General features: G+C 40.0%; 1 protein-coding gene across 6 annotated transcripts in view; it reads left to right on the top strand.

Annotated features, from left to right (window-relative positions):
- Nucleotides 1-23,108, top strand: part of klf12b (Kruppel-like factor 12b) — a 48,039-nt gene that overhangs the window by 15,348 nt on the left and 9,583 nt on the right. For 4 of the 6 annotated variants that reach the window (XM_034884571.1, XM_034884572.1, XM_034884573.1 and 1 more), the window contains exons 3-6: nucleotides 6,930-7,455; nucleotides 10,301-10,436; nucleotides 16,398-16,555; nucleotides 18,476-19,867. In XM_034884571.1, the coding sequence (XP_034740462.1) occupies nucleotides 6,930-7,455; nucleotides 10,301-10,436; nucleotides 16,398-16,555; nucleotides 18,476-18,657 (1,002 nt within the window). In that variant the 3' untranslated portion in view covers nucleotides 18,658-19,867. Of the gene's footprint in view, nucleotides 1-2,157; nucleotides 2,259-6,929; nucleotides 7,456-10,300; nucleotides 10,437-16,397; nucleotides 16,556-18,475; nucleotides 19,868-23,108 lie in introns of those variants that run through there. The other 2 variants (XM_034884574.1, XR_004658396.1) reach the window with 2 other exon arrangements.

The following is a 23,108-nucleotide window of genomic DNA, read 5'->3' as shown; positions in this document are numbered from 1 at the left end:
TTTTTTCCTGCTTTCCTTTCCGTCTTTCCTCCTCCTGGCAATGGGCTCATAATTATTCCCAGGCCTATGCAAGTGAGTGAGAGAGTGTGGGGGCTAAGAGGAGTGGTCGGAGAGCATGGTAGTAAGCAGGAAGAGGAAAAGAACCAAGAAGAGGAGGAGAGCCACAGCTGGAGCAGGAATGCATGGGGGGGGGGGGGGCAGCAGAGAGTCCGTGCTGGCTGGGGGTGATTGTGCAGATGTAGCCACTGCTCCCGGGAGAAAGGTCACCAGGGAAAATTTAAATATTATCTATCTCTGTCTATTTCTTCCCCTTTACAGTACATCTCTCAATTTCCCTTCATCTTCCCATACTATTCTTTCTCACAAACATACACATAAGCAATCACCCTGTCTCTTGCACACATACACAGATACACACAGACAAATACAACACACCACACATATAGTCTTCCTCCGCAAACACTTATCACAGTTCCACCTTTTTCCTCTACTGTATCTTATGCATGCCTCTACTCTCTCACGGTGCTCTCTGTCACCTCTGTGTTGTTCATGTCACTCAGTGTGAATAAATCACCTGCATTAGCTCAGTCCGTAGGGAGTTGGGTTGGGAACTGGTGTGTCTCAGTTACAAGTTCCCATAAGGACTAAAGTATGATAGTGGACTGGTAGCTGGAGAAGTGCCAGTTCACCTCCTGGGCACTGCCAGGGTACTCTTGAGCTAGGCACCAAAGCCCCAACTGCTTATGTCGCCTTTCGATGGGAAGCCCCCTCACTCTGACATCTCCCCATTTAGTGCATATATAGGCACTGAGCATGTGTGTGTGATCTAGGCCTGTGTGTAATAACAACAGAGGGAGTTTCATCTTAAAGAAGACATACATGAATGTAGACAAACCCTGAAAAACAATAGAAACAAAAACCAAACTACAGACAACATTAACAGCAGCAGACTAAAAATAAAAAAATACAAATATATAAAAAAAGATAAAATAAAACAAAAAATACAGACACAATTACCTGTCTAAAACTGAATCTGAATCACATTGACCATGTTAGGAATAATGGAGTTACCTCATGCAAGGTTTTCATGGCCCACATACAGTATCAGGGCTCTCTTGTTCAACATACCTAGAAATAAAGTGGTCTTGTTATGGAGAAGTTGTTGCTAGGTTACAAGGGCTTTGTGTTGCTGCCACAGCTGTGTGTGCAGTGGGTGCAGGCCACTTAATATTTGTAATCATGATGAATTAGCATTCAGTTATTATTGATTTCCATTCATAACATATCAATAATATCCTGGCCCCTAACATATCCCCTAGAGCACTTTGTGGGAGAAGGGCAAAACAATTTCGGTTGAGACGAAACAGAGAGCATTAACCCATGATTGATGAGAAAAATACCAGCTACTGATAACCCATCAGGTTACATCGGTAGAGAATTGTTTGGCCGTGTATGTGCTTTGTATTGATAAGAATCAAATCTGTCTCTCCACATCTAAGAGCTTGACAGAGAGGCAGCAGGTGGTCACTTTCTGGGTGTCCTGCTCTCAGCTGCGGGCTCAAGGGTTTAAGAACTGTGCTCCCATGCTGCTACCTATTACCTGGGGTTTGAAGTCATTCCCCATACGTGTAGTGATGTCAGTCACAGACAGGATGTGAGCACTGCAGCCCACACAGCTTTGAGTGCACTGAGATCCAATCTTACCCGCACAGACTGTGCTTCCCTTTAGACGGCAGACGCAGACAGACAGACAGTTTAGGCTGCTGCAGAAATATGGTCTTCATTTGGGTGGCGGGGGGCCAAGGGCTTCCTGGAAATGGTCTGCCTTGTTAGAATTCGCCCCGCAAGGGGCTGGAAAATCTGCCCCGCTAACCAGTATCCCCTAATAAAGACAATGGCACGAGGACAGAGGCAGGCAGGCGGGTCGAGCATATCTTTATATGTGTGTCAGAGTGTGTGAGTATGTGTAGGTTTGAGCGCATACATGTGTGTGTATCTGTCAAACTGAGAGCAGGGGGTGGCTTAAGTTTTCCGTCTGTTCTGGTTGAGATGTGTCTGAGAACCTAACTCCAATATGCAAATAACTTTCTTGTTTTCACTTTTGTGTGTACTCTGTTGTTTTGACCTTTCCATACAAGTGTTGTCCTTTTTACACAGGAGCAACACTGAATTGACAAATTTTAACAGGTTGTCAGTAATTTTTGCATAATGTCATGATCGTGATCACTCCACGAACAAACAGAAAGGCTACAATAAAAGGGAATCTGACACTTTTGAATATATAAGTATAAATAAGTATACTATATGTATGTCTGTATATATATATATATATATATATATATATATGTGTATATATATATATGTATGTTAGTGTATGTATACTATATAAATATATATATATACTATAAATATATATATATATATATATATATATATATATATATATATATATATATATATATATATATATATATATATATATATATATATATATATATATATATATACACATATATATATATATATTTATATAGTATATTTTGTATATATACATATATATATATATATATATATATATATATATTTATATAGTATATTTTGTATATACTGTATATGTATATACTGTATATATATGTATATACCATTTATGCAAATGAAAAGTGGCATTCTCCCATCATAAAATTCAGTTGTCTCAGATGCTCTGCCACAACATTCTTGCTTTCACTTTTTCAATGAACAAATCCAGACTAACACGTCATTTGTTCAAATTTATTCAAACACGGACCATGTGGCTCAAAATAAATTTATATTACAATGGAGTATTAAAGCTTTAGTGCTTGACGTTTTGATATTAATGAATGTCCGTTACATTCAAGCCATTGCCAAATGTGTTGCTACAAAGCTAATTAAAACTATCAGCTCTACACAACTCTCTCTGTATTTCTCAGTATGGCTATGTTCAGAAGATAGGGTCGTCCGGTGACTTTCCCTCTAGTGAAGATAATTACCTCTTCTGAGGCCATCATGTTTTTTTTAATCACCCTGTGTCCTCCTTTGCTACTACGGGGGGCGGTGCAAAAAATTTATATCATGTGGACACCTTACCAGTTCTGTTGTCATTACTTAGAATTCCTCGTAGGAGCGGCAGACACTATGCACTATAGCTTTAATGTTTCAATGTTCCTCCACTGCTTCCCTTGATTAACAAGCTAACATTACTTTCATGTACAGTATATTAAGGCAGTTTCATTTGTGTTGGCTAAAAAAACGACCATAACCTTGTTTACCGATATGGCAATAAGACACGTGATGTGTCAGAAAGACCTGGAGTACAGTAAGAGGAATTTTGAGGGTGAGCAGACAATTACAGATCAAATATTTCAGGTGTGTTTTTGCCAGAACAGCTTCAAACATGGCTCAGCCAATCATAGTTCAATAACATATCTGTTGATCGTAAAATTATATTGAACAGCATTCAGATTCCATTTGTGGTTTGCACAAATATATGTTCTTCAGTTTTCTCTTTTTTCCGTTGCCTTCTTTCAGTGTTAGGGAGATCTGGCGATACGGCAGAACTTTCGTAGCCAACGAGACACAGCTCTAAGAGCATTCACTGAAGATTTCTACACTGACATCAGCCTCGATGGATCTAATGTCTTCAAAGCCTTGAGGCAGTATACCTTGAGGCAGTATAGCTTGAGGCGGTCCGTGACACTCACATCCTATACACACACATGCAAACACAGAGAGATCCCGTGCAAAAGCAGCGGGATGGTAGCCTGAGGGTGTTCCAAGAAAGGCAGTTGATGCTGGAGTTGATGCAAGAGAGGCATAGAGGACACTTGACATCACAAAGATGCATATTATCAAATAAAGTGATATTTCTTTTGAAAGCTTTCTAAAGGTAAAGCTGCGGAGCGGCAACTTTAGTTACATTTACAGGCTGGAAAAAAATCAAATGAGAACTTAGATAGCCTAAAGGAGGGATTTTTTGGTGATGAGAGACTTGAATAAACTAGACTAGACTGCAACACCTTACTTTATATATTTTAAATGTAGTTTAAGTTATAAACCATTGGTTTAATTTTTTTATATTTCTAATGCTAAATTTGACTTACTCAACCCTCTGAGGACAAAATATACACCAGGGAGTCCAAGCGATGTTTTACATCACTCCTACTCAATTAGCGATATTGCAAAATTCAATTTTAGACTGTTATTTACTATGTTATTCAAGACTTTTGCAATCTCGTTTTAACCTCCAAAACAATGTGGCTATGTTGTTATTTCCTTTCTTTTTTAAAGATTATTTTTTGGGGCTATTCCACTTTTAAGGGACAGGACCGCTAGGTGAGAAAGGGGGACCTCTGCGTCGAGGCATAAACTTCTAAGTATATCTGCTCTACCAACTGAGCCAATCCGGCCCCGGGTATGTCGAGATTTCAGAAATATTTCAGGGCCAAATTCTCTCTTTATACATTGTTCTGGAACAATTTGGGGCATCACTATAGTTAGTGTGTGAGTATGAGTTTGTTGAACATGTTGATATGAAACACATGGGGATCATAAAAAACCTTTAAAAGGAGAATTCAATGAGCTATCTAAAAATGACCTCAGAGGGTTAAAGTGACTTAAAGTAAAATGTTACTGACTCTGCTAACAGGGTCAATGGTGACTGAAATGTTTGCATTTTTAAGCGTATGAATATTGTGAATACCAGTGAGCACAGCTAATGTTTACTCTGCAAACTCGGTGTCATATGATTCTCCACCCATCAGAGTCATAACCAACAATCACCCAAGGGACGTATTAGCTTTATGAGTGGGCAGCCGACATTTGCAACTCGAAAATGGAGCATTGCGTTAACTCCGGTGGAAAGTAGAGCTTGCATCAGCTGATTAGCATCCGCTGGTTTATTCATGCTCTACCATCAGTGGCTCTTTGAGTAATTGCACGGCTACAAACGGACTATTCAAATCCAGACCTATTCTTACAGGTAGCCATTTGCTGCCACAGCTTCGTCCTCCATTCAAGCCTCCTCCTGTTGTGTTGAAGCTTTTACTATTGTGTACTTTGCTATCATCTTTATTAAGGGAGATTAGTTCTTCGAGCAGAATCTTCATTAGATATTTTGAAAGATCCCTCAAAGAGCATGGGCCTTTTTTGCCAAATATCACTGTTTACCTGTGTGCTATAAATGGTAAAGTCCTTGTGGGAAGTGTCTCTGATTTAACTGTGCTGCTAGAAGTTTTCACAAAGGAGGCACGAGGATTTCTCCCCACAGCACAACATAAATAACAGCTTTTTCAGTTGTGATACATAAGGCTGTTTATGTTCTCATATGTAAAGAAAAAGAAAAAAGCCTTAAGAACATAATTCCATTATAGAAGTAGTGAAAAAAAAACACTGAAATGCTTGGTGGGTGGTATGACGAAGCAGGCAAAAATGGGCTGTGAACCCTGATCTTGACACCACTGACCCTGCAATGAACCCCACCAAGGCCCAGAGATCATTAGAGGGCATATATCATGGGGTAGGGGTTGTTTTCTAACTGAGGAGGAGTTACACAGGGAGAATAACTTTTTGATTCATGGGGTCGTAACATTTCCTGTAGGCCGAAAACAAGTATACAAGTCTGGAGTAAAAATAGAAGTCTACTACATAAAAGAACACACTCACACACCAAAAAAAAATCATAATTCACCACAGATCCACTCTCAACCAGGATTACATAAGGGATACAAAATGTAAGTCTCAAAAACAAAACTCAGGATGAAAATACTCTCTACAGAATGTTTTAATATCTGCTTCAGCTGCGATCCGAGTGTTAAAGTTTTCCCCTTTACTTAAATGAGATTTTACTGTATGATTAGTAAAAAAGTCTGGATGTACTCGCTCCCTGATGGCCCAAACTGTGACTCAGCCTCTGAAAGGCTCCACTGTGAGGATGAACACCACTCACCACACACTCTAGCACCCCTCCCACATCAAACATAGTGAGGTCAGATCGGCTACATCACATGTAACATGGTTCTTTTGACCTTATAAGAAAATATGATGTCAAAGAGGATCCAAAAATTATGGCAATCTGGAGAAACAAATAACTAGTAGCAGGGTTAATGTCACTTCTCTACTGTGTATGTTCTTCATTATGTTTTCCAAGTAAACAGGTACCTGAAACTTGTGCAGATGGAGCGATTGTGTTACAGTCTGCTTGGTGTTAAGTGAAAAATGTGTTGAGGGATACACTGAGCCACCAGCGTTGGCCTTAGGAGGCCCATCGCTGAGAGACAGAGAGAGACGGTCAGGAAATTGAGCCCATATGATGTTTTTCCACCGTCACAAAGGAGATTTAGGAGAGATACAAGGGGAGCCAAGAGAGCTGCTTTTCTGTGGGAGTGATGGAAAACAGGAGGAAAAGAGAGAGAGCAACCCACGCCAAGAGAAAAGAGAAACACAATGTAGACAGTGAAAGGAGGCGAGTGTGAAAGACACTATCTACTCCTGTGTTTCATCTGCGGATGACATCATACTAACCAAGGAGGAGTTGAATGCTTGAATGAACATGAAAAAAATCAATTGCTCCTTTCTCAATACATGTCCCTACATGTAGCTTTCTGACATAGCTTTATCATGCACTGCATTATTATTGCTCCTGAAGCAGAATAGTAGCACAAAAACAAACATCCTTCACATGAATTCATTGACACGTCACTATCTGGGTTGTCGGAATGAGGAGAGTATAATTTATTGCAGGGGTAGGAATATTAAATGTGGTGCCATAAATGCATTAATTGTATACAGGTGTTTCACGTTTTTCATTCTTCCCTGCTGTGTGTCTAGTGCACCTTTTGAGGCATTCAAATGACAAAAATGAATCACTGGAAGAAAAAAAATCTAACATCAGTGCTTCTCTTCTACTTCAACAGTCACCTAAAGTGCGCCCTTACTCTGCAATGGACGGCGTCCCCTTCTTCCTCAGCCGAGTTAAGCACGAACCTCCAGAAGACCTGCTCGCTAACGACCTGCACTTCCACACACAGACCGAACCTGTCGACCTGTCAATCAACAAACACCGCCCCTCCTCTTCATCAACCACCCCTACCACCACCTCGTCATCTTCCCCTCTCAGATACGCTTTCTCCCCGTCTTCTTTATCGTCTTCATCCTCCTCCTCCTCCTCTCCATCGGTTATCACCTCAGCCTCATCGGTGCTAACCCCTGGAACCGGGCTGAGGGGTCAGCCGTATTTGCACATTCTGCACTCTGTGCCGCCGCCTCCATCCAGCCCATTGAGCCTGCAGGGAGCGGGGAAGATTGCCAGCCATGTTCACCGGATCCCAGTCGTGGTACAGTCACTGCCACTCATGTACACCACTGCCGTTCGATCACCCTCCAGCCTCAACAACGCCATCATGCTACCTCTGCTGGACGAGGTGAAAAACCATGGCAAAGGTGAGACCATGCTCACTGAATTGTCCCCATATTCATATGATTGACTTGGTTCTTTTGGGATTTCTATGAAACCTCTTTAATCCATTCCAGTTAGACACACTATAACTCAAAGGTGCATCAGCAGCAATTTAAGCACTGATTGAACTGTAAAGGAAATGATGTTTGTGCTATGTGCCTCATGATTATAGTAGTTTTACATAGCAACATAAACTGTCTGACTTGTCTCCAACTTGTATAGACTTTTATCTCAACCTACTGAGAAACTTCAATTAGAAAATATTCACCTAAATCAATACAATCTAATATTTTCAGTTATCAGTTGTCAACCTTACTTATATTCTTGGTGGGGTAATTAAAACGTTACCAAAATAATAAAACTGCCCAAAAATTGAATTGGAAACCTTTTCAGAAATTGAATAAAATAAACGGTCTCTGTCTGATTAGACAAGATCAAAAACAAGGGACAATAAATGTCCATGCTGGCATCGGGCAGTGAAAAAGTGGCTACAATAACCATGTGATGGGGCTTGATATATCCCAATAGCAGGTGGTTCTTGATGGTTAGTTTGTCTGCCCAGATGTCCTGTCTTCAGTCGAAGAACTTGCAGACACAACGCTTTGAAAGCTGACTGTGTGTGCATTCTTTCAGAGACGGCCCCTCAGGCCATAATGTTCCCCCTTCAGAGTGAAGAGGAGGTTTACAAGTTGAAAGGCTCTCCCATCTTTAACTGGGTGAGATTTTGCTTGGTTGCTGATAGCCTCAGGTGCAGGTAACCAAGGCCACACCCGTTGTTGCCTTTCTTTCTATTGAGAAGAAAACATCCAGGGCAGTTTGAGTAGTAGACCTCGCTGGCCTTGCCTAGACTGTGTTATTGGTTTTCTCACTGGGTGTGGTTTTACTGCCAACCACTTGGAGTGAGCCTACAGTAGGTGTTTCTGTCCAACTCTTTGCTGTACACAAGCCAACTGTTGGTTGTAAAAGAGGTTGCTTCTTGTTACTCCCAGCAGGATGTACAGACACTCTTAGACTTTAACTCACACCCATGCATGTACTGTACATACAACTAAACATGTGTAATTAGAGCATGTAGTCAAAAAAAACATTTAATTGGTTGGGTGGGATGGTCTCCTCAGAGATGGGCGTTTTATGTCTGCTCCCAAGGAGAGAAAAGGAAAGAAGGAAGGACAGGAAAAACAAGACTTGCATAACAGGGTGTGGATGGATATTGAAGATGGGTGGCACTAACACAAACACTTGCATGCACACAAATACATAGTCCAACATCAGCTTTGCTTGGCTCTGAAAACACAAAACACTAAGGAAATGGGGTAAATGAGTGTTGAATGTTGAATGTTGTGTGTGGTGGATACAGTTACTTTTAATGAGATTGCAACCAGTAGACAAACGCAACATTTAGCTATTTATTGCACTTAAATTTTTTAATGTGAACATTAACAAAGAAATCCCCCAAGTCAAATGAAAAATAAAGGGATACAAGGTTAGATAAGATTATTAGTGTTGTTTGGATATGCTTTTTTGGTCTAATCTTATCAGGGGTTTTTCCTTTTAAGGTGTCACCATTTTTGTGATGGCTGGAAAAATGAGTTTAGGAGAGTTACAATCTGAAGCCCACTCCCCCCATATGAAGTTTAATGTCAGGGTCAACTCACATTGATTTACCTTGTTTGACTTGATACGAACTGAACATGTGCAATAATGCAAGTCTCAGTCATACTGAAGCTTTGAACATAGATACAAAAACCCATCCATGCACACAAATACACACACACTTCCACTCACCCACATGCACACGCACACACACAGGTTGGCCATCCTTTTTAAGAGAGGGCGGGCACCCTTCTTTTCACTGCTGTCTCCCTGTCTCCGGCAGGAGGTTGCCATGGAAACAGGGCTTGACTGGAAACAACAGGAGAGAAAGAAAGAAATCCGGTGCTCTGCCCACCTCTCCACCACTCCTCCTTTGTGTCCCTCGCTCAAAATACCCCTTTTCAACACACGATGCAATTCCAACTAATTACAGGTTTTCCATTGGGTAGGCGAGCTGGTGACCACTCTGCATGTCTAAGTCTACGACAACAGTTAGAAGCCTTTAAAGCATAACAGAGTTACAACATTATTTCTGTGTGCCCACCTCCCCCTCTGTAATAACACCATGTCTGCTTCTAACTCTAGACCCTTATTATGGGCCATTATGGCCACAGTCTCGGCTGAGAGGACAGAGGAGGTGAAGTCCTGATAGCTTTTATAAAAGCACCAGGCGTTCAATAACTGGGGATGTTGCTGAACTCAGTGGAAAAAGTATCACTATATATTCGGTGTTTGTGATGATTACATCCTTAGAAACTAGAGCAAAATGTAGTTATTGTGATATGTTAAGCATACAGTTCTGTATTCTTCTGTATTCTTTCTAAATTCCTTTAAAACTTAATCAGTGTTCGTGTGCATTTCCAACAACTTTTCTTTGATAGTTTTGTTTTTTGACATTAATCTCTTGAGTTATCCAGGATTGCAGCCCGTGTCCTTGCAAACAGAGGGGACAGAATGGCTGCAGGCTCTGGCAATATATCCAATGAGTTGTCCAGGGGAGAAGTTGTTACCTCTTGTGGAATATAAGTTACTTTGTCATGCAGCTCAAGAGACAGAGACCCCTTTGCTCACTGGCTCCGAGGCGCATGGTTGATAGCATGTTGGCCACACAAATGTTCGGTCTTGGCTACTGTGCAAAATAAAAGAATAAAAAAAGGGACAAAGCTAGCTTGCTAATTATCAGGATGTTCTGTTACTTTAGCCACTGACTCCCGTGTCTGTGTCCCTTCCTCACAGCACACATAGACCCCAACGGCCTGTCGCCAAGGCAGATCAAGAGTGACAGCGATGACGACGACCTGCCAAACGTGACCTTGGATAGTGTTAATGAGACCGGCTCCACTGCGCTGTCTATAGCCCGCGCTGTACAAGAGTGAGTATCATGATCTATACACGTGTGTGTGGGAAATGTTTGGTCTCCATACTGACCTTTTCTCCTCTACTGACACTGACAGCTCTAAAAAAAAAAATCCTTTTATCTTTGTCTTGAGTTTTTTCTGTTCTATGTTGTCACAGGAAGATGTTGGAGAAGTATGGTCTTCTCCGTACTTTTGGCAGTAAATTTAGTGATATGGGAGTTTAAACGTGGTCTTCTGTATTTGTATTCTTTTAATGTATATTGTATTCTAGAGGTTGTCCCTTTGCAGTGTATCTAGTCCCAGTCTGGCCTGCCAATAGTCGCTTTTCTTCTTTACCATTCATCATTGTTTATCAAGCTGTTGATTTTCTGGGTCCTAAAAGATAAAGAAAATATCTAATTCAAAGAAGGGATGGCCTTTTGATGAGAGATTATAAAAATTGGAGGCATTTTTTTGGCAGCACGTTTTATAAAGTTTGTATAAACTGTACAAATTGACCAAGTTCAAGATCTGACATGGCATTACAGAGTTCAGAGTACAGAGTTTAAAATGTTTTTTCTGACATTGCTTTTTTTAGTCACCATGGATGAGAGCATCATTTACATAAAAATCCAGTATAAAACCTAGCATTGTGCACTTCTGTGTGCTTTTGTAACTATTATTTGTCATTTGGATGAATATGCGTGGGAGTGCATCTATGAGCCTTAATGCATATGGCTCAGACATACTTTATGCCCAGACATCACAACTCTTGTGGTGCCAGTCCATCTGTGTTGAATGTAAAAGACTTCCCTCTCCAGTGGATGACAGCATACAGTATCCTGATCAGAAACAGGAAATCAGGCACAGAGAAACAGTTGGCTAGGCTTTGCCCTCATACTCTTCTGCCCATAAACCCAGAACAGTCATAACCAGCAACTTGGCCACACTGAAAAATGTCCATAGGACTTTTATTTAACCTAACTGTAAGGAAAGTATTCTTGGACTCTGTGAGAATCCTGCTAATGATGAAGCAGCATTAACAAGGCTTTGGCTGATGGTAGCCTGACCCCGGCTGGCTGTGTTTTGGTGGTAACAGTCCAGCTCACGGGGTTGAAAGTACTTGTTATGTACAAGACATTGTATTGTTTGCTTCAGCATTGCTGGCTGTGTGAACATCCACCGTAATGAAGCTAGATGGGTTATTGTGGTCGCACTGCGCAACACATTGTGGTAAAGACTTGTTCTCTGGCTGTGCTTGTTCAGTGGTACAAGTAGAGGTTGCCATGTTTCAGGGAAGACACACACACCCACACACACACACACACACACATACACACACACACACACACACACACACACACTGGAGGACTCAGGTTTCAAGGCAGGTTATTGAAAGGGACAGGCATGCCCCTGAGTGCCACACGTGGGCACCGGGTGGTCAGAGGAGAACTGAGGTTGGCAGGACCCAACCTTTCACTGCCCAAGCTTTCACTATGAAGAGAAATCACCAGCCAGGCTTAGCAATACCCTGCCAGGGCCTGCCCACACACTCACTTCTCTGTTTGCAAAGTGCTATTTGGAAACTGTGCTCCGGTGTGCACGCTGTGTATGTGACTGAACGTGTAAAAAAGTATGTGTGCATGTCTGCATGTATTAATGCTCACACGTATGTGTGCTTGTACTGTATGCATGCATGCGTTTCTGCACAGTGGACAGAACAGCTGGTTCCAGAAGGAGGTCAGCCATTGTCATCAGGAACACAGACTTTGCATGTTTGGCTGTGAAAAACAAAGCAGTCTGTAGTCTTCTTGAGTTACAAATGCCGCTTTGGCCACATAGAGGAAGAATGTGCATTCTGTGTTGACACAGCACATGCGCTCTAAGGACATCTGCAGTGCAATTGCAGTGCTGACAGCACTTCTTTGAAACATATCAGTCAATGGTGTTGTATTTCTTCCTTTTTTATTTTAACGTGTTCACTGTGAGTGTAGAAAGATTAGTTTTATGTAATTTAGTATCCACATTTACACAAGCAGTCATCCAGAGAGCATCAGGAAAGAGAAGTGTAAGGGCGGAGGATGGGAGTGCCAATCCAGGTATCCATATATAAATAAATGAGTGAAAGGAGAGAGTATGTCATGTGCTTCTTGGGCAGCCTCCTCCATATTCATGCGTTTCCCTGGGGACGGGTGGATAGGCTATTGTGGGAGAGTACGAGTGAAAGAGAAGAAGACAGTTTGAGAGAGACAAGAGGGTGAGAAGGTGTGTGTGTGTGTGTTGGGGTTTAGGGGCTGGAAAGGTTGTCTCTGGTTGTCTCTGCTGAAGTTTGGCTTGTCCCCAAGGACCTGGGGGGCCACGGAGCAGAGCTGGTGAAGAAGGGGGGGTAGTATCCTCGGACAAGTACAGGAATGCCCAGTGGGCAGTCTTCCTACACAGGCATACACGTTACATCCACTATTACTGTACGTCTGTTTAAGCACAGAATAGCTTGCTTTACTGTGTTGAAACGGTCTGTTATGACCTTGTTTCCTATGAGAAGTTAATAATATGTGTTGTGTTTGCATTGTGGGAAACCCCTGTTGTAGGTGACACACATGCTCCCTCTCTTTCTCGCTCTTGGGCTTGTGGAGAGCAGCAGATAAAAAAACGGGACAAAAGAAAGGGGAAAACAAATGAAGTAAAACATAGGTCAGCTCTTTTTAAAATCGTTCTTAGCTGTACTTCCTATTTCTCTGTGCTGCTTTGGAAGACATACACACGTTCACTCAGCCACGATGCCGCGGTGACACAGGGTTCAAGGCAGTGTGAGTTTGCTCCTGGAGTCACATGAGTAAATGCAACAAATCAATTCTCACAAAACACCTACTGTATGACACATATGGCCGGAGATTTAGTATTTAAAATATAAAAATAAATTGTTTATGCAAATAAATAAACCCTACTTACAACATTCTTGTTTTCTACAGATTCTGTCACATTTGTTGTCTTATAAACTAAGAAAGGTATAACTATACATAACAGAAATGTGAACCGGTCGTTCGGTAGTTGCTGATTTTCAACACACCAGTTTATCTAGTGTGAGCACAGTGATCTATTACTATATATTTACACATACATATATACTTACATACAGTAAGCCTGCTGATAAAAATAGCAACTTAACACTGTTTGTAGCATCTTTCAACCTACAGAGAAGTAAATTGTGTTGAAACACAACAAGCTTTTTTTTACAGGACAAGAGCGACATAGAAAATCTTAAAATTTATTATTTTTTTTGTGATCCAATTTCTTTCAGAAATTAAGAAAAATTACAAGAAAAATTGGAACATAAGAATGTGTCCCAGGGCCTCAAAATGGATTCTTGCATTTAAGGCTGCAACAAAACATTATGTTCTTTGTCGAATAATTAGTCCGTCATCTTTGTGATAAATTGCTTAGCCTTTGTATGTCAAAAAGTAGCAAAAAATGTCTATTGCAGTTTCCCAGAGACAAACAATGCTTTCAAAACCCAGATTTTCAGCTTACAAGGACATTGTACTCATTGTTCAGAATGAAACTTTGAAAATATTGATTTTTATTGCTATCGCTTCCTTTTATCCAGTTAAATTTTTATTATGCTTAAATGTTATTTCCTCTCACTGAATTTACAAATTTCTGTATTGTTAACGTTTCATCTAAGTGTATTTTAAAGTTTGTAACTGTAAGGACTGAAGCTGTCACAACTATCAGCAGCACAAAACAACGACGTAATCGTCGTTCAATCTTTGTTTTAGAAGCTGTTGTACTTCCTAAATTATATCATAATCGTGGAGTCACGTTTGGGATGAAGTCAGTATGTAAACATCCGCCTCATCTGCAAAAAGTCTAAGCTCAGAGTTTTCCCTGTAAATCCTGTCTACACACACACACACACACACACACACACACACACACACACACACACAAACAGCACATGCGATTCTAGATGCTAGTCTGCATTTCTCTGTTAGATTAGTAGATGGCCTGGTAATCTCATCAATCATTTCAAATTGCAATTTACGTTTTTTTCAGGTCATTAATATACACATTTCTCCGAATGTTCATTTTTGACATTACTTTGACATGTATTATTTTCTGAACCTAGAGACGAGAAAGGGGTAGGGGGTGGGGGGGCGGGGGAGGTTCATATCTGACCAGTGTGCTTATTTCCTGTACAGCTTCAGATTGGCAGTAAGCCAAGAACAACAGGTGATCTGTATGGATGTGTGTTTTGCTGTATTTCTGTGTATTTGTGTAGCCTGTTTGTATCTATCTTGATTGCAAGCGTATATATCTGAGCCTGCATTTGACAAATCGTGCTTCAGTGAAACACTGAGAGACAGGAAGTGGGTTGTGTGTGTGGTGGAGACAGTTCAGAGGAGGGCCTGTCTGGCAGCCCCTGCTCCTCTTTCAAATCCCTCTAACATGACTAAAGCTGTTCCTTTTGTACGCTCCCTCACTCCCCTCTCCCCCTTCACCCTCTTACCTTTTCTTTCTCAGTATCCACAGCAGAGACTCTGAGACCTGAAAGAAAAGCAACTGTGCTCCATCACAGCTGACAGAGCCTTGTTCAATATATCCGACATACTGTGTATTACTCCTCCCTTTTAGTAAACAGAGAGGCAATTGTTTTCTGTCATTGCTATATCTTTCTCTTTCTTGCATATCTGTTGTGTGTGCAGCAGTCATGTGTGAGAAAGTTGCTCACTGCTAAGCATGAGACATGAAATACTGACCATCTACCACAAACTTTTTGTTCCTTCCTGGATGTCTTTCTTTGTGTGCGTGTGTGTGTGTGTGTGTGTGTGTGTGTGTGTGTGTGTGTGTGTGTGTGTTTGTGTGTGTGTGTGTGTGTGTGTGTGTATACAAGATATTCAGAGAAGTGATGCCTGAACACATTTAAGATTTGCGGCAGATACATCACTACACTGCACATACTCACACAAACACTCTGGCATGCAAATGCTTCCACACATACACACATACACACTTCCACACAAACACACACACACACACACACTTTGCTGAAAGGCTTCATTGTTGGAAATTACACAATATTAATCAACAGGGATATTGACTTGTTAATGGAGAGGAAATGTTGTGCCACTGTATTGATGACAGAAATAGCTCAGGAGTCATTTACTTCATTGAACAACATTGAGATAAAACTCCACCTATGAGTGATGAAATTGTCGGAGCAAAAAACAATACCAGCCGTCTTACCTCATCTACTTCCTCAGTTACTGTACAGCGGTGTTGCACTGCCACCTTCTGGCAAAGTTAACTGTTGCACTACCTTACATGGTAATCTTTAAAGGATACTGTATTTCCAGTTGGTGCCAACTGTAAACAGGAAATTAACATGCTTGACAGTTTTATACCAACAACAAAAAATATTCAACAGTTGTGCCTGGGGACGTCAATTAGTTTGTACATGCATTTCTCTCTATATTGAACATGCAGCTCAGCGCAATATATGTCCAAAGTATGCTAAGGCGACCAAAACACTTCATACCCACCTCTGGATCAACTGTCCCAACAAATAAATGGTGTCCCTCATAATACTAAACAACTGAGAGCATTACTACATGTATAAATTTGAATCTAATCTAATCACCATTGTCTGTGAAGTATTTCTTTTGTTCTTTTCATAAATGGGATGGCACTCTTTTCAGTGCATAGGTTGTGCTAAATTACAGTATATACCAGAGTGTAATATGTTTCAGTCAGCTTTATTTTGCTAACACTGTAAATACCTAGACACTGCCAACTATTCTTTGCTAAGAATAAGCTGTGTACAGCTTTTCAATGTCCTTTGTGCATAGCAAAGTGTGGGACTAGTTTTGAGTTTGCTTTACGTTGTCACTTTTTCAGTATAATTCAGTACATGCTCAAAACCTGCTTAGAATGATAATGTTGATGTCATGGTGGCAGTCTAATAATGCTTTAAGTTGATTCTCTTTCTCCAATTGCAGTTCCATGTCCCCGTTCAGTATTGACAGCATACGGCGCCCCCGGAGGTCAGAGTCACCAGATTCCAAAAAGAGAAGAATTCACAGATGTGACTTTGAGGGCTGCAATAAGGTGTACACCAAAAGCTCCCATTTAAAAGCACATCGGAGGACACATACAGGTCAGTAGGTCTGTGGCAAGTGTTTCTTTGGGCTGTGAGTTGTCCACACTTGAAGGACCAGACTTTGGATTTTACTCAGAAAGTGTATTTTATTTTGACCAGTTAAACAGGTACCAGGTCGGTACAGGTAAACAGGATACAGGTAAAAAACACAAAAGAACAGTGAGAAACACAAGAAAAACAATGATTAAACAGGTGTTTTAAGCAATATGGATAAGGTATTTAACTTAGGAAATAAGTATATTTAAATCAGGATTTAAATCAGGTAAAAGTAACAAATGAACAGAAAAGTATTTGACTGAAGACTGCCAAACAAATTATATGCTGTTTTCACAAACATGTGTGCTGCACAATTACATTAACCAAGCTGTGATCTATTTACATAAATTAAAGTGTGTCTGAGTGTGTATGCTCAAGTGGTTTTATTTTATCATGTTGTTGGCTTAAGCTGTAATGACCGTAATGACATTTTTTAAAATTTTCAAAATTTTTGAAAATTTCAGAAAGTCACACTCTTATATGTGTTAGCCAACACCATGAGCTTTGCACATATGTAACACAGATAATATTGCGCCATGGTTGCACTTAAAACCATTTGAGAATAATCTGGAACAGGTCAAAGGTCAATGCCCAATCAAGACTTAGACCAGAGCAATTTTAATAAGACAATGAAGTACACATTCTAAATGTTGAACTAAATATCTAAAAATCAAGTTAAAATATAGTAGATGTGAACCTACTCTTAATGTTCTGTCCCCGTAACTTTCAGCATTTTTGTCATCAATGTCCAAAAAATGTGCGTACGTATGTACAGTATGACACCTTTACACATTGTTTTTAACTAGACCAAACATCCACCATAAATTGACACATTTGTCATGTACAGTAGCTTGAGTAGATACAAAGTTAAATCATGGAAAACTAGCCAGACCTGAAAAAAATAAGCACAAAACAAGTCCAATGCTAGACTCAAAACTAAGACCCTGATCTTGAGAAACCTGCTAAATCAGCGAACTTATTCTGATACTGAGCTGATGATTGTGGCATGTAAACACTGTTTCCCTTTTTGTTCAGTTTTTGTAACTCGGGCTCATACAGACAAACATCTCGATGCCATGTTATGGAGGCAGAATGGTTAACAGTGTAATTGTAAGGAATGTTAAAAAAAATTCTGGGAACATCATTAATATTGTTCAGTCTAACACGAATGGGTCACCTTTTGGCACATTTTCTATTAGGTCTACATCTGTATATGTGCCCACAGGACAACAACACATGTGCAGTATGATGTTGCATAAAAGTTTCTAACATATTTAATAATTCATGTTATGTGATGTCCTATAACAGCAATTGTAAAGCACTATGTATGGTCATGATACAACAAAAGGGCAAAAATCTCAGTTTCTTAAAATCACTTACTCTCTTATACCATAATGATGGGAATCTGTGGTTAAGTAAGTGTTTTAGGGGGCTCTATATACAAATATTGAATCATTGTGTTTTTGTTAGCTTAGAATGAGTCCTAGAGGGGAGTGGTTCCTCTTCCGCGGACCCCGCAAATGTAGCACCACCTTGTTTCTACAGTAGCCCAGAACAGACAAAGACTGGCTATAGAGAGAGCCTTTTACATTTCTTATGTTACCTGAAGGCCACCGTAGGTTTTACTTCACTGTTGGAACGGGAAGGGTAAGGGAAGGGATATTCAGTTGGTTGCAATCTGGAACCTCACCTCTAGATGCTCTAAATCATACACACTGGTCCTTTGTATACAGATTTATCATCCCAGAACATTTGGAAAATCTATTGGAAGACTCTTGAACCTTTTGGCCAAATCAAATCAATCTGCGCCTTAATAAAGCATCAAAGCCTAAGTGTTTCCACAGTACTGACTGTGCATTGTGTTGTCTGTCTTCTCTACAGGGGAAAAGCCATACAAATGCACCTGGGACGGCTGCACGTGGAAGTTTGCCCGCTCTGATGAGCTGACAAGGCATTACAGAAAACACACAGGGGTGAAGCCCTTCAAGTGTGCAGACTGTGACCGCAGCTTCTCCAGATCTGACCACTTGGCCCTGCACCGACGGAGACACATGCTGGTGTGAATAAGATGGAGAGAGAGAGAAAGAGAGAGAGAGAGAGAGAGAGAGAGAGATCAAAGGAACAGACACACACAAACACAGGCAGCCGGGGGAGCGGGATCTCCCTATGAATGTTTTTCAGCTGGCCTGGACGCACACACCTACACATACATAGACGCACACACACACACACACACACACACACTCACTCATCCGTCATCATAAGGAGAGAAGATGGAGAGGTGCACAGAGCTTGTGCAGCACAAAACAGGGTCACTTATGGATCCTCTTTGGGTTGGAAGGAATAGACGGCAGGATCTATTATTGCTATTCTTTGGAGTATAATAGGGAACTGTCTTTTACAGCACTGTTTGTAAATGTTTCACTTTGATTTTTAAAGATAAACTCACACTTTCTTTGGACAAAAAATATATATATAATGCAATTGCAACGGCCTCTTTTATGGTAACATTCTTTTCATTATTGTTAAAATGGCTGATTTTCCAGCACTCATAATGTGAAAGACCCCATTTAATGGAATGGATTTCCTCTGTGAGCAGAAAGAAGCTAGGCCTGGACTAGATTGAATGAATGGACTTGGGCCTAAGTGGAGTTACAGGCAGTATTGTTGCGCCGTGCCGCTATTTGAGTCTGAATGGTGACCAGCAGAGGGCGGCATTTAATCACAGATGGTTTCTTTTGCCTCCTGGAGCCTGCTGTTATATCTGAGGCATCCCATTCACAAGCTCAAAGAGGGCTGGAATTTCACCTGTCTCACAGCCAGCAAACGGTAAATGACATTAACTGAAATAGCCACAACCCGAATGGATTAACCTCATCTACACGTCTACTTTTACAGATATTCATTGCTTTATTTCAAACAAGTAAAACTGGACAATCACATCATCACACCAGCAAAGAAACACACACTGTTTATGACCCACTCACAGGGCTGGACAACCCCAAATCTCATCAGTGCTATTCTTTATGTTGAGCCTCTTGAAAGCATTTCTTTCAAAAAAAAAAAAATATTTGGTGGAATTTGTGCTGTGATTAGCAATCAGTAAAGTGCAATCTTAAAGGATAAATATACTTTCAGTATGATGTTTTGTTCATTGAATCTTGCTTTTCTTCTTTTTAAATGCCTGCTTATTGCTTATGTTTGACTCAGAAAAATACAACCCCTCATGTACAGTAAAATTTACAACAATCAGAGGAGATTTTCTAGTATGTGGAAAAAAATTAGAGGCACCTTACAGACTCATGCTTTTTATTCTGTCCTGATTGATCTGTTTTTATTCTTATTCAGTTTTCTCAGCTGTGTTTGACAGTAAAAGGAACTTGCGTTGTGGTTTTGCACAACGGCACTTGAACCATAAGCTGAAACTGACATCCGCTGCAGTGTTACAGGGATAGTGTGCTACCTGATGTACAATACAGAAGAGCAATACATACTGAACAAATTGATGTCCTCCTCATTGTTCTGTTTGCTGATGTCAATACAGGAGTGGACGTTTCTAACTGGGCCAACTCCTCACTCTGTACCACGACTCCCTCTGTTTGATTGGTTCGTAACTCCAGTACAAGGCTCCACTCTGATGTGTCTCAGTTAGTGAGTTACTCCGAATGATTTCATTTTTTGATTGTTTGTCTCAAATACAGAAAGTCACTTGAAATGTTTCACCTGAGACCAGGTATATAATGTGATTTACCTGAGATTTGAAGATTTATAAGGGTGAAAAATTGAGGAATCCCATTTGCACACGCACATAGAATGAAAAAAATACATACGCATGTACATACATGAATACGTTATGTAAGTACAGTAAGATTACATTTGAGATGCAGTTACTGGCAGAAAAATCTTACCTCTTAGAAAACATCACTTAACCTCAAAGGAACACTGTGATTTTTTGGGACTTTAGCTTATTCACCGTATCCCCCAGAGTTAAATAAGTTCATACATACCCTTCTCATCTCTGTGCGTGGCGTAACTCTGTCTGACGCACCCACCGCTAGCCCATGTTGGCGTTATTTTGTCACTAATTGGTAGCCGGAGCAGTAGGCTAGTTGGAGTTGGTTACCTCCAGCATCTGTGCTAAGCTAGGCAAGCGGCAGGTGTGTCAGACAGAGTTACAACACACACACAGATGAAAAGTGTATGTATGAACTTATCTAACTCTGGGGGAGTTGAACAGTGAATGAGCCAGAGTCCCAATAAGTCGGCGTGTTCCTTTAATATGGAAACTTGATTAAAAGGTTTTTTATAGTCATAATGACAGCTACGTTTCCAAGTATTTTCAACACTCTTCATGCTGTGTAAGACCTGCAGACATAAACTCAGAGCATCAGGCCATCCCATATTATTTGATAGGGCTGCTAAATGCATTTATTGGACCGAAGCCAGTAAAAAGAAATAGCAACCTTTTTGAGAATAGCACCTTGAAAACCACGCACACACACACACAAACACACACACATATACACACACCCCTGCACACTTTGCATTGACCACCCTCACTTTCAGTAAAGGAGCCAATTCCATGAAGTCATTTCAACACATGCACCCAATGTATGTGATGCCCATTTGATATAACGGAGAATGGTAAAGTACGTTATCATTATTTATGTATATTGTTTGCGCACATGTCATTATGCCCTGTTGTATTATCATATTGGCAAAAGCATATCAGCACCTTGTTTGTTTATTAGTATGATTTCAAATTATTTTATTTCAAATGTCAATTTATAAACAATAATCATCATCATATTTTATCCTCCATATAATGTATAAGAGCATTTTATTATTGAGGGGCCCTTCATCTTTTTCATACAAGTCTTTTTCTTCTGTAAAAAAGGATCTTTTGAAATGTTGTAATATATGTGATAGTGAAGATAAAAGTTATTACAAAGTTCTACAGCCTGTATATACATTTGAAAAATAGGGCTTTTGATTAGTAGATGCAGGAAATACATTTATACATGTAAAGTCTTTTTTCAGAGACTGTAATTTATCTAAATTTGATATCCAGTGAAATTGGGCTAACAGTATCCATCATGTATATGATCATATGTGATGTTATGGGAGAGTTTCCCTCTTTGGTTTATGGTTAAATAAGTTCATGATCAAATCATTTTTATTCCCAAGGCTGAACCAGTGTTTGCTATTTTCAACAAGTTATTTATATACATTGACCATATTAAGGTACTCAATTCCCTGTGTTGCAGTTTTCTAAGCCCGGACAAGAAATTAGATTGATCAAGCAACAACATGCATACTCTCATATTCAGTGTATGACGTTGCATGCCTTAAGACACCAGTTTTTGCTCGATTTAATTAGACTTGAATATGGTGTCTCCACAGGAAAGAGTGTATTATAATTCCCTTCAGCATCACTTTCCTCATTTTAAAAGCATAATTTTGTTACGGTAACCAGGGTCAAAGTTATGCAATAATAATGAATAGTGCCTCATATTGCAAACTTGTAATATCAACTGCTCAGTGCAGAGTTCAGATTTCAACATGTTTGTTCAAATTAATATATATCCAATGGGAAACCATAAATTTTGAAGAAGAAGAAAAGCACAGACAACATTATGCAAGTCGGACCTTTAATGTTTAACTTTCTTTTCGCACTGAGCCTTATGTCATGTGTCAAATGCAGCATCTTCCCATAACTCTTTCACAGGCTGTTTATAGCTTGCGTTATTACTTTGCTTGCAATTAGTCACTTCCTCTAAGGGGAACAAACGTGAGTTACAATTGTGTTTCATGCAGTGGTGTTCATCACAGGAACTCAACGTGGAAGAAAATGAATACTGATCATTCACTTCTCTTCAGTACATTATCTATTTTACTTTCTGTGTAACATCTGCTTTTAATTTCCTGGTTATGAAAATTGAAGTAGTAAAGCCAATGCCTATGTTTCAAGTTTTTCTGATATAACGTACAGTAATCGTTGTTCCTGTATTTATGTAAAGTGAGTGTAGTGTAAATATATTCAGATCTTTTCATTCTTACCGTAAACAAAAGTTGTGATATTGCTCAGCATTGCTTCAAAAGGGAGATTCTGCTCATGGAATTCCACATCTGTAAAAGAAATTTTTAATCCTGATATTTTTCAAAACTTTGAGAACAGGTGTCCTTTTTTTCTGTTGCGCTTTTTCTTTTCTTCAAGAGTTGTTTAAGTATTCAGTCAGTGTTTTGCCTTTTTCTCTGTATTTTTCATATGGATGGAGCTGTGAAATTAAAATAAGTTCAAACACATACATGTATATTAATATGAATGGAGGCATGAAGGTTAATAAAGTTGCATTTTGTATAAGACACTGGTATAGAGCTAATTGCTATCTGTGACTGATATGGACGGTATGCGGCTTCAATGTCACTTAGACATCTGAGTACTGTACTCACATTCTCAGGCATTCAGAAACCTAATCTTGGTTTAGTGAAGGCATTTTAAATTATAGATGAT

Source organism: Etheostoma cragini, chromosome 11, assembly GCF_013103735.1.
Source record: "Etheostoma cragini isolate CJK2018 chromosome 11, CSU_Ecrag_1.0, whole genome shotgun sequence".
Lineage (NCBI taxonomy): Eukaryota > Metazoa > Chordata > Actinopteri > Perciformes > Percidae > Etheostoma > Etheostoma cragini.
The sequence above is the reverse complement of the archived record's forward strand: the minus strand, read 5'-3'. Positions and strand labels throughout refer to the sequence as shown.